The following is a 13,384-nucleotide window of genomic DNA, read 5'->3' on the forward strand; positions in this document are numbered from 1 at the left end:
ATGCTGCACGCTAACAAATAAAGAATTTTTCTTTTAAGTTTTTGTCTCGGAATCAGCTGATTTTGGTATCAATGCCTTTAATCAATTCAGTTGTATAAGATGACTCACAATAGAACAGATCTAAATTTCATTTCTGTTAGTAATGCTTTTAGCCATAAAACATCAATTTTCAAACATAAATACTGTGAAATCATTAATGTTCGTGGGCATGAAATTTCGTGGTTTGCCGAATAAAAACAATTTCGTGGGTACTTGAATTCGTGGATTTTCATTTTTGAAAAAAAAAATGAAATCGAAGATGCGATCGTCCTAGATCGTCTGCATAATATCCACGCGCTGGCCCGTGATTTCCGCCTTCTATGTCACTCGGTTTATGACACTCGCCAATGTGGTACGACATGCCAATTAGTGCATATAACCATGTCACTTATCGATTTAATTGGGAATAAAGGTAATAAAAGAAGATGTACCCTGATCATAAATAAAGATAGGGGAAGCCATTGAATGCCAATTAAGAATTTTGCAAACTGTGAAAACACCGAAACGTTGCGTATATTGTCACGTTCGGTGCTTAGTAACCTTCGATGTACTAGTAATCGATTAATTATTTCATTAAATAAAAAAATCGAGTATGGACACTCATCACGCACATCTTGTAAACTTGGAGATTTTCATTAACAGCGCACGTTTAAACACGTGCTTATAACTGTCATTTGGTTCATAAAACACATTTAATTGATTTGGTTCATTATTTGTTAAATGCAGTAATTATATATTAACAGAATAATGATCGTAAGTTATACAGTGAGACAGGTGTTAACACTGTATACTGCGACCTCTGTAAATAATATACTAGAGTATGTACGTAACAAGGCAATTGAAAAAGTGAATAAAGGGTTTATATTTCGTGGGATCTTGAATTCGTGGATCACCCTACCCACGAAAACCACGAACATTAATGCCCCACGAACATTAATGATTTCACAGTATAAAAAACAGTAATCTGATATTCTATCAGCTGTCTTGATTCACTGGCTCCCAGACAATTATGCAAAAATGGATCATTCCAAGACAAAAAAAAAAATTGTTTTAACAGTCAATGGTTGATCAGATTACCAGTGCTCCAGCTAGGCCTAAATAGCAGGGTGGGGCACCCTGCTGCCCTTTTCCAGCACCCTGCTGCCCTTAACTACACCCAGCTGTGCCCTTTTTGTTTGACAGAGTCAATTTTCAGAAATAAGTATGAAAATAATAAATAGAAATAGTTTTGACACTAAATTAAAGAAAACAGGTAAGGTATTCATAACTAACTATTAGGATTGAAAGTAATTACAACAAATACACAATAAAAATTCAACATTGGCCGTTGCAAGCGCCCGATCAAGGCTCATTGAAAGTGCCCTTTTTAACCTAGCACCCTGCCCTTTTCAAATCCTGGCTGGAGCACTGGATTACCAGAAGGAAAAAATTATAGCGGAAGTTCTTACTTACATTTTCATGCTTAAATCTTGTTAGAATTTTTATTTCTCTTAATGTCCTTTGGCAGTAAGTCTGGTGTTCAAATGGGGATATTTTCTTCACTGCTACTTTTGTCTTTGTAATATTATCTGTGACTGACCTGAAATAACAAAAACAATAAATGAATAAATAATCAACATAATCTTACAGATAACGCATGCTCTTTTACAACAAAAACATTTTGTAGACTGGCGACTGAACTTTAAAACCTGTTAATATCAAAACAACTTCCTTCATTTCAGCTTCATCTTGCGATTTGGAACAACTAAGATTTGAACCAGTAAACCTTGAGTGGGTTCAGTTTCAACATACCATATTTCATGGGTTCAGCATTTTGACTTAATGTCAGAGAAACATATTTTATGTCATCCATTAAGAGTACATAAAGAGGTGTTGGAAATGTGTAGCAGGAAATGGAATGCAAAGTTCAAACCCTCAACCTAGTATTTACTTGATCTATACTTTTAGGTTGTTAAAAATAAAACGCAGATGATACATGAAATGCTACATTAACATTCTTGACCTTTTGCCTTTACATTGAGTCAGTTTGGTTCCAACATTCAGCAAGTTGTCCGATGAGCAAAAGATGAAAAGGTAACAAAATTTTCATTGACATCCTCAAAAGGCCACATTCCCAATTCCACAAGATGAAATTGTTTTTACCAAACGTTTAATGGTTTAGACCCCAAATAGAAGAGAAGATGATTTCTGAAAGAAATATTCTACCCTCCCACATTGTGTAGGATAAACTGAGATTACATGCAAAACAAATCAAGAAAATGTAGTACCATTGACACTAGTCCAAATAATTGTACGTTGACAGATTTTTTTTACGATTTTTGATATGGCAAATCCTTCATGTACAAATTGTTTTGTACCAAAAGTGGGTAGGAATTTCGATTGGGATTCTGGGTTAAAGCATATTGCATCTATAAAATATCATAAAAACAAGAAATATTACCAGATAATGTTATTTTATATTATTTCTGTACACAGAAAATAAATATCCAAGGAATTATGATGAACACTTCAGCCATGGCCGAGTTGTTATGATTGTATTTACGACGTCTATCTCGAAGCTTGCCAGGATGGTCGAGTTATTATGATTGGCATAATGGTTGTCTGTGTCAGTCAAGTTTCATTATCTAGGTAAATCCTGTATTTTAATGCATTTAATGCTTGTTCTGTGCAAAATATCGTTGCACATACATGATAAAATATGAATATAAACCTTTATCATCCATTTCAAACATAAAATACTTCCCTAAATACAATTCAATATTTTTTTCAAAACCCCCCTGCTTTTGCACAAACCCATTTAGACGTTTGGGATTGGAAGAATTCTGTACAACACGTCTATTATTTTAGACTACATTGACACAACAGCTGATCAAATTAAAAACTCATCATGACAAACAAAATAACTAATGGAATTGAGTTACAGAATCATCAGAAAGTTAACAACATAGCAATTAATGACATATTTTTTTCATGAGACACCTTTATGATATCAGATCACACAACAAGTCCAGATATCTGGTAATACAATTTTAATTGGAACAGGTGCTTGTACCCCACCCACCATACCACAACTGCAAATACAACTGACTTTCAAATGTGGTTACACAATTCAATTTATTTCAACACCTTAGGTTTTGATTGTTTTATTGATATTTATAATACAATATCACACAATACGTGGGAAAATAGCGTTGAGGCAGAAGGAATGTCGCATAATTTTGAAATGCACGTTTCCGCTGTTCATCCGAGCTTATCCTATAATTCAATCAGTAATGCAACAAAATGTAAGAAACTTACACAACCATCCCATATGCGCCTTCGCCAACATATTGCAAATTTGTGTAGCGTGGGCCTATCTCGAATATATTGCCTTTCACAAGCTCTTGATTAGGATTCTTAATTTCTGCAGCCATCTTGCTTGTTGATAGTCAAGTTTGGTCACGTGACGTGAAAACGGACGTCACAGTAAACTAAAATTAGAATGATCATTCGGAACTCCTCGGCCATTTTTTCAAAAACAACCTCGGATGTATGCCGGAACATCTGTTGAAGTAGTCCGTATTTTTTTAATAAAAGCATTAATTAAATGTAGTGTTTAAGAGTTGTATTCATTGCTCTCAGTTTAAATTGATTGCCAGTGAAGTGTATTATTGCAAACATAATTACGATTCCCAAGAGTTAAGTCATAAATTTTAACTACTAAATAAGATTACTACGCGATCTATTTGCAGCGGACTTAAACGTACCACTTTTTAAGTATGTAAACCGTCCATATACATCCGAGGTTGTTTTTGAAAAAATGGCCGAGGAGTTCCGAATGTTAGAATGATAGGTCTCTAGGGTTAAAGTGTAGAAAACCTTGAGTTTTAATCGAGAACTCTCCACTAACCATGTTGGTTAAAAAAAATCGACACGTTATTCTCAGATTATTTTTGGACAGTTTGTGAATAAAATGATTTGATTATTCAACAGCAATTTATGGACTTATAAACCAAACCAAACAATAGACCAATTTACTAAAGAATATGCAATTGGAGTTTGCTGTTTTTGGACCAAAAATAAGATTTCGAGATAATGCATCTGAAAACACTCATTTGACTGTATGGTATAGAAACTGCAGAAAAAAAATACATCTTAAGTTTAAAAACATATTTTGATTTTAGTGGCAAACCCATGCCGATAAAGTCAAGGGGAATAAAAAAAACGACGGCTTAACCACTTGGCCACACGGTGTTGTCACAGTTTTGAGTTTATAAAGGTCTGCCTAAAGTGGCTGCATTATGGCTTGACCCCGTCACGTCCCCAAGTGTGACTGATACATATTTTTTATGCCAAAGGGGGAGTTTTATTCACAACGTTTTGTGGGATAATCGCCAAATGAGTAATTTTGAACCCCAAATGGCGATGGTCCTACGATGAATGACATCTAGAGTGGTCCCACAGCTCTGACTATTGGATATGGTTTTATTTCTTTTGGTCTTAACTTGTTGTTATTTAAAGATAGATAGCACGCGCGTCTAAACATCTTTAACTATTGTAAGTTTGGATTTTTTTAAAGGATGAGGAAGACTCGCGGACAGTTCCTTGGCAAGAAAGTTTTCTGAGAACAGGACGTTTTGTCCAGTCTGCATACGTATATAATTATGTGAACCGACCTATTTGTTGTCGAATCCCGAGTTGCCTCACTATTTATATTCCAAAACTTCTTCAAGACCAAAGAATGCGTTGATATTTATATATTTTTTTTATTTTAAATTGATTTATTTTCCTGATTGTTCTCTTAAATGTTGATACATATATATGTTGTTGTTGTTTTTTTCATTTATTTTTTTAATATTTCCACCGGCCCGAGCCCGATTTTGTTCCATTTAAATATGCATCTGCGGGATAATTATCATCCATACTGGACTATCTAGACATACACATGTAGCCCCTGGTCAAGTGTATATTCACATAATTCATATAATTTATTTTCTCAATTTTCATACAATGTGCCTGGACCAGAAGCGTTATTAAAACAACACCATCACCTTGCATAACATGGCATAAACTTGGCCACGCGGACTAATAAGAAAGTATTTGATATTTTGACCCTTTAACAACACATTTTTAACGTCACGTGATCATGCCAATCAACCAATCACGCAACAACCAATCGCTTTGCCACACTTTATTTCATATTAAAAGGTGCATGATCATGAGCGAGACCCTTTAAAGGCCTTCAGTATAGTACCGAAAAGGCACTGTCTGAAAATGTTTACTTTTTGTAAATGTTCTTAAAGGGGCTGTCTCACGTATGATAAAATAGCGAAAAAAATGTTTGTCAAAAACTGACATAAACTTGGCATCGATGTGTACAACGCATTGAAAAATACTAACTGAAGTACCACATAGGTTACAATTTATTTAAGTTTAGCAGTTACATTGTATTTTTTCCATTAAAAAAGATTACTGGGTATGTCTACCAGGTAGAATTCATTCCTTATGCGTGATTGGCTAGTCGGTGTTATCACGTGATATTACCGAGGTAGGTGTATAGCTTAATTATGTCACCCGATTAGTGTGAGCCTTTGTAGCTCACTGAGTAAGACGCTGGACTTCAATTTTGGCGACCCGGGTTCGAACCCGTTCTCCGACACAATTTTGTTTAAATTTTGGTACTTTTTTTACAATTATGATATCAAAGCGTAACACATTCTATTAGATAATTGTCCTGAGATTCGTTACAGAAAAACACTTTTTTGGTGCCAATCTGTGACACAGTCCCTTTAATATGTATATGAAGTCCAAAAAGTTCTTGAAAAAGTCTATAAATATGTGTATAAAAGTACTTTTTAGATCTTGCGATGTAATATAACCATATATTATATAACCATATAAAGTACGTTGATTGAAATCATTTCCAACGGAACCCTTTTGGTTTGTTGCTGAAGTGACAGCCGAACGAAAAAAATAGTATGAGATATATATACAAGGATAAATGACCCTTTGGTTCGCTCTGATATTAAATAAACCTTATTAACCGTAAAGACACTTATAAATTATCCGGTATAAGTTACATATCAGTTTATAATCAAAATAATAAAGAAGAAAACGTATAACTATTCACACTAGCTGTTGAAAAGATAGTGAAATCAATAAATGAACATTTAATCAGTGTTATTAATAAGACAAGACAAGATAAGATAATTTTATTTAATGTCGGTAATATTCAAACATGGTCACACTAGCTACAAGCTATTGTCCGACAAAACATGATTATGCAGTAACAATCAAACAAAAGTCCTGTAAAAGAGGGGTAATTTAAACACAATTATCACAAGAGTACAATTAAGTTGATTAAAACATATATAGAATTGGCATAGAAACTCTTAAGTACATAGTAGGAAAATACTATAAACCTATATAAAAGTGATAAGTTAACAGACAGACAGACAGACAGACATTTTTATTCAGACTTGTACAATGTACATCATCTACATAAACATATATATTTTCATAAAACATGTCAACGTGTATATACAACATGTAATGGTAAATACGTTTTTGTTTTATATAACACAACATACTATGTGTAACAAAGCAACATACTATCATTTACTATGTGTAACAAAAATGGAGGCTGAACTTAATATTTATCTTTCAACATTCAACAAATTATTTCGAATAACAAGAGCATATTTAATATACAAAGCTAGTTTAATTAATTCATTTCTATCATTTGATTTCAATAATCGTAGAAATTTGTATACGGAAGGGTGCATATAGTAACAACGTTTTAAATATTTCTTCCTAACATCGGAATAACATGGACATATGCATATAAAATGAAATTCATCTTCAATATCGTTAGTATTTCAAGTTAAACAGTACCGCTCCTCTCGAGGTATTCGGTTTCTGGCATACCTACCAGTCTGAATTCTCAGAGGAAATACAGATAACCTTAGTCTGGAGAAGTACAAGCGTAAATTTGTTGGTAAAATATCGAGGTATTTTTCGTATTCTAATGAAGGTTTAATCTCTTTATATATAGTTAAAACTGTACTATTGTTAAGTGTTCCGAGCCAATTTTGCTGAAAAATATCTAGTAATCTACGTTTAAATTCATACAAAAAAACTTTACAATCTATATTGGCAACATTGTCAAATATATAAGAAAAACCATGCGCGTCTAACAAATTCTTAACATTTGATACCCAATTTCTTTTACCATTATTACAATCTGACAAAGCTTGCTCATATACAGTTTTTAAAATAATATTATCAGTTTTAACTACTTTAAACCAATAGTTCATTATTCTCATATATCTATGTATATAAAGCGGATATCTTCCTAGTTCACCATAGATACAGGCATTACATGTATTTGGCCTAACCTTCAGTATTCTTTTGCAAAATTTTAAGTGTATTCTCTCTATTTCTTTTGATTTAGAATTTCCCCAAATTTCACAAGCATAATTCAAAACAGACAAAACAAAAGCGTCAAACAATTGGTAAAACGTTTTTGGACTAATGTCATAATCTTTACATTTGCATAATAGAACATTCATAGCCTTAAGGGCTTTGCCAATTAAATGTTCTTGATTAAGTGCAAAATTACCCGTGTAGTTGAAAACAGTTCCAAGATAGTTAAAATCATTTACTACATCGATAACGTTTCCATTATAGGTCCAACGCTCAGTGTCTAATAACCCACCACGTTTACGAAAAAACCATAATTTTAGTTTTAGTGGTATTCACTTTGAGCCCCCATGTATTACAATATTCGAATAATGTGTCTAAATGATCTTGCAATTCTTTAGGTGTTTTACCTACAATGGCCATATCATCTGCGAATAACATAAAAAATAAAAGAGGGGACATTACCTCCCCTTGGCGTAAGCCAACAGCATAATTAAAATACTCAGAATAATTAGAACATGATTTGACACAGGATTTAACTTGTTTGTACATATCGCGTATAATTCTAAGAATTTTGCCTTGGATTCCACATTTATACATTTTAAGCCATAATGCATTTCTATATATGGAATCAAAACATTTCATCATATCGACAAATATAACATATAATCGTTTATTTTCATTTAAATAGTTTTGTACTAATGACATAAGTATAAATATTGCATCAACCGTAGATCTGCCTTTGCGAAATCCGAATTGTGCATCCGAAATTATGTTATGTTCATTGCAAAAAAATTCAAGTCGTTTGTTAAGCACAGAGGTAAATAACTTAGACATACAACTAACAAGTGTAATACCTCAATAATTGTTTACATCATTAACATTGCCTTTTTTATGCAAAGGGATTATAATACCATCCATCCACTTATCCGGATAAATACCCGAGTTCAAAATACAATTGAATAGATCACATAAATGTGCCGATAATAAATCTATACTTTCAATAAAATATTCATTTAGCAAGCAATCACTGCCATATGCTTTTCCTCTTTTCAGAGACTTAACAGCTTTTAAAATTTAATCTACAACGATAGGTTGGTCAAGTTCTGGGAACGTTTCATTTTGTTTATTAAAATCATTATTTTCACAAAAATCTTCCGCTTCTTCGTTTGAACAATCAAACACATTACTGCCAAGATTTTCAAAATATTCTCGAAAGGATTCTAACTCTATTTTATTAGAAACCGACTTATTCTTATTTTTAAAATATTTCTAAAAATCTTTTGGTTTAGCTTTCTTCAAATTTTCTATTTCAGACATTTTGCGTACATAAAATGCATTTTTCTTTTTGCGTATAATATTCTTATATTGCATTATACGTTCGCATAAATCTAACCTATTTACATTTGTTTTATCACAATTATACAAGTTTAATGCATTCAAATAAACATTACGAGAATTAACACATTCTTGATCAAACCAGTCAGTATTTTTCATATAACTCTCTGTCTCAAAACTAGGTTTATTGTCAAAATAAGTACGTTTTGAAAATAAAGGGTCTAAAACATGGTAAAAGTAATATAATGCAAATATACATAAAATATGAAAGAGAAAAAATATAAAAAAATAAAAACATCATTTGGCAAAGCTAAAATAACTGAGACTCGCTTAAATACATTAAATGGAATAAGATAGAAAGACACACCTGAAAAAATAAGTAAAATTATACAATAAAACAAATATCATTAAACTAATTAAAAAGCATGATGCAGCAGTACAAAGGAAATTAATGGTAAAACAACAAAAGCATAACTCGGAAGGCATACATTACACTCTCATAAAATTATAGCAAGACGAAAGACAAAGACAGCAGCTACTAAATCATTCTAAAACAACATATGCACACATATATATTACAGGCACATCACACATGCAGGTACACACATACCGTACAAACTATGTACACACAGAACAGCCTCACTTGAAGCCACTCCAGGTCTGGATCAATCTCCTGTCCTCACCATAGTCTGTGCTCGTTCTGATGTCATTTGGAAGAGAGTGTTGTTGTTGTTGTTGAGTTTATAAAGGTCTGCCCGCGCCCTATAATGGCTGCATTATGGCTTGACCCCGTCACATCCCCAAGTGTGACTAAAACAGAATTTTGAAGCCAAAGGGGGAGTTTTACTCCCATCGGTTGATGGGATATTCGCCAAAGGAGTCATTTTGTATCCAAAGTGCCGCGAAACCGGCGATGAATGACATCTTGAGTGGTCCCACAGCTCTACACTACTGAATGTTGTTATTGTTGGGGTTATAAAGGTTTGCCTGCGCACTATGGCTGCATTATGGTTTGAGCCCGCCACATCCCCTAGTGTGACTGAAACATATTTTTGAGGCCAAATGAGGAGTTTTATTCCCACCAGTTTGTGGGATATTCGCCAAACGAGTAATTTTGATCTCAAAATGCCGCGGGCTCTTCAATGAATGACACCTAGAATGGTCCCACAGCTCTGACTCTTTGATTTTATTTTATTACTTTGGTCTTATAATGTAGTATAGGAATTGGATAGCACGCTTGCCTTAAAAATATTTAACTACTCTAAATGTGGAAGGATGAGCAAGAGTTGCGGACAGTTCATTGTTAAAAAAGTGTTCTGAGAACAGGACGTTTCGTCCAGTATGCATATACATATATAGTTATGTGAACTGCCCTTATTGTTGTCGAATTCCGAGTTGTCTCATTATTTAAATTCTAAAACGTATTCAAGACCAAAGAATGCGTTAATATATATATATATATATATATATATATATATATATATATATATATATATATATATATATATATATATATATATATATATATATATATTTTATTTTTTTTTATTATTTTTTTTTAACCTGATTGTTTTCTAAATGTACAAGTATCTATATACACAATTTTTAATACACAGCATGTCCAGTGTATGCTTTATTTACGTATATTTATATTTATTTACTAAATTTGAATATCTTTTTTTCTTTTTTTAATCAATTAGGCGTGGGTCAAAAGCGTTTTTCATACAATGCGCCTGGACCTGAGGCGTTATTAAAACAACACCGCCACCTTGCATAGCGTGTAACATGCATCATCATGAACTTCTACTAAAACTATGGCTGTGTACAAGCTTTAATTTAGAAGAATTTGTTGAGCCTTTATAATTTTGATTTTATCCCCTTCCAGGCACAATATAATTTGGTTTCGTTTGGCGTTATTTTGTTGAGGTGACCTGCATTTACTAATTTATGCTTAGTTCGATGTGTAACATCATACTCTGTTATACCTCCTCCCTTCAAGAGAGTTTCATACCTGGGTGGTTTTATAGCGAAAACTATTCCTACCATATGTCACAGTCTTGAAACGAGGGACATCAAGAGCATTGTTACGCATGTAAGAATATTGTTTAGAGTTTACATTTACAAGTTCTTGTACATATACAGGGGCAAGTTTTTTATGACATTTAAACACTTCCTTTGCTATTTGTCTCAAGCGACTGACATAAAGAGTTGGCATATTTACATTATTTAACAATTGTGTGTAGCTAGATGTAAAATCATTTAAAAAAAATCTCAATGCTCTATACTGTAATCGTTCAAGTTTGTTCGGTATTTGCTTTATTGCAAAAGTGCCACCTTAGTGGACAATAATTAAAATTTGATCTTATAAAATACGTATAAATCAGCAGTCTAATATCACGGTCTTTATAATTATACAGTCGTGCCAATACATTTACTTGTCTTGCTGCATTTTTTACAAACAGAAGACACATGTTGTTCAAAATTCAGCATTGAATCAATTTAAAATTTCTGAAGTTTGACACTAGTTTCACATGAAGTAATGGAGTCATCAATTTTAAAATCCTAAATTACATTCACTTGTGTTTTTACCAATACATATATTGCTTGAAACTTTTCAGGATTGGCTTGCATATGATTGCTTTCAAACCTGGAAATTGAAACTGCACCGTGGCTCTCACTTTCAAACTGTCGATACTTTTGTCCCAGTAGGTGAGATTGTTATCATCTACGTTATTGAAACATTTGGCCTTTTCTACAAATTTGAAAATATTAAAGATCAGAGGACCCAGAATTGATCCATGAGGCACCCCTTTAGTAATGAACATCCGCTCACTACGAAATTGTCTAATTTTACGCATTGTTTTCGGTTTGAAAGATAATCATTTGGGAGAGCGGCAGAAGACGAGAGCCCGAAGGCTTGGAGTTTCTGAACAATCAGCTGATAAGGAGACAGTCGAAAGCATTGGACAGGTCCATGAGAATGGCTGCAACATATTCATGTCTGTCCAAGGCGCACGTCCAATCTTCCACTAGCCTTAGAAGAGTTGTTACGCAACCGTATGAGCTTCTGAACGCAGAAAGAAAATTATGAAATATGTCTTTTTCAAAATATGCAGTTATAATAGATCGGAGATTGATTGTTCAAGAACTTTTTATATAGCTGACAGAATACTAACTGGCCTGTATTTTTTTCTTCGTGAAAGGATCCTCTTTTTGTAGATAGGGTTCGTTTGGGCTTGCTTTAGACAATATATGAATAAGGGAATTGTGATTTATCAAAACATGTGTTAACAATTTTGGTCAAAGGGCCTGTTAGTGATTCAGCACCAGCTTTAATCACCCTTGGTGGTAGATTATCCACTCTAGTGGGGTTTTTTATCCATAGAAGTTAAGATTTTGTGTACATACTTTAGTGTTCAACATGGCTAAAGCTAAAAATACCTAGGTTTGAATTGTTAATTTTGATAGCTTCTATATTAGGATGTTTATCATTGATTTCAACTGAGCCATTTATACCTGTTATTTGCAATCATCATGATTCACATAAAAATGATTCAATATATTTTAAACAGACATTTGATCAGATACAAGAATAATATAATATAAGATAAGATAAGATAATCTTTATTTAAAGTCGGTTATGATTAACATAAATAACACTAGCTGATAGCTATTTTCCGACATAACAGATTATCCAATAACAAGACAAACAAAAGACCTACCAGAAAAGATTCAAGATCATAATATCACATGTTAAAATGTTAATACATAGGTTGCAATAAGATTATAGGCTTCATTATAAAAAAAATACCAGATACATCAAAAGTTACAAGATAAACTGTATTTATGATTAAAATAATAGTCCAATACATTAAGTGAAATTTAAATGAAGGCAACAGTAAGACACAAAACATGTGATTAAAACAGCAATACATATTTAAGTGATAAGAAAGTAAGAAAGTAGTATCATTCTCATTACAAATAATCTTAGCATCAGACTTTTTTACAGAGGCGCTGGACAAAAACATTGTTTACATAAATTGTTTAGATTTAGGACCACCCCCACATCTGTCTTTAAAAAATATGCGCATTGACTCCCTTTTTAATTCTACTACTAAGTTTCTTCAAGTGTCAAGACAAGTGTGTACTGTACTGTAGGTATTCCAATTTGAATCAGATCTATTTTTTAAAAAAAATATATTCTTTATTAATACAAAACCGTTGACTTCCATTCATCACTGAGAACTAAAACAACTTAAACCATTTAACATCAGTCATTTTATTCTCAAGTTTTGATATTTGGCATCAGATAATTATACTAAGAAATATTTACTACATCATAATATGATGTTGTGCTTTAGTATAGATATCATCCCTTATACTTTGTTAATCATTCTGTGATATAACTTTATGAGATATTTGGTTTGTTACTTTGACATAATTATATATATATATATGCACGAATAAATCTATCTATCTATCTATCTATCTATCTATCTATCTATCTATCTATCTATCTATCTATCTATCTATCTATCTATCTATCTATCTATAATAGTTACTACACCATAACCGTTATGCGCACAAATTCTGCGCACGCGAACAA

The 13,384-nt window shown here is 32.7% G+C and overlaps 1 protein-coding gene across 1 annotated transcript in view; it reads right to left on the bottom strand.

Annotated features, from left to right (window-relative positions):
• Window positions 1–3,488, bottom strand: part of LOC128231464 (mitogen-activated protein kinase 1-like) — a 29,551-nt gene extending 26,063 nt beyond the window's left edge. The window contains exons 1-2 of the mRNA XM_052944324.1: window positions 3,337–3,488; window positions 1,492–1,618 (exon numbers count right to left, since the gene is read on the bottom strand). Coding sequence (XP_052800284.1) covers window positions 1,492–1,618; window positions 3,337–3,452 — 243 coding nt within the window. The 5' untranslated portion in view covers window positions 3,453–3,488. The remainder of the gene's footprint in view (window positions 1–1,491; window positions 1,619–3,336) is intronic.
• Window positions 3,489–13,384: the final 9,896 nt, after the last annotated feature.

This window comes from Mya arenaria, chromosome 4, assembly GCF_026914265.1.
Source record: "Mya arenaria isolate MELC-2E11 chromosome 4, ASM2691426v1".
Lineage (NCBI taxonomy): Eukaryota > Metazoa > Mollusca > Bivalvia > Myida > Myidae > Mya > Mya arenaria.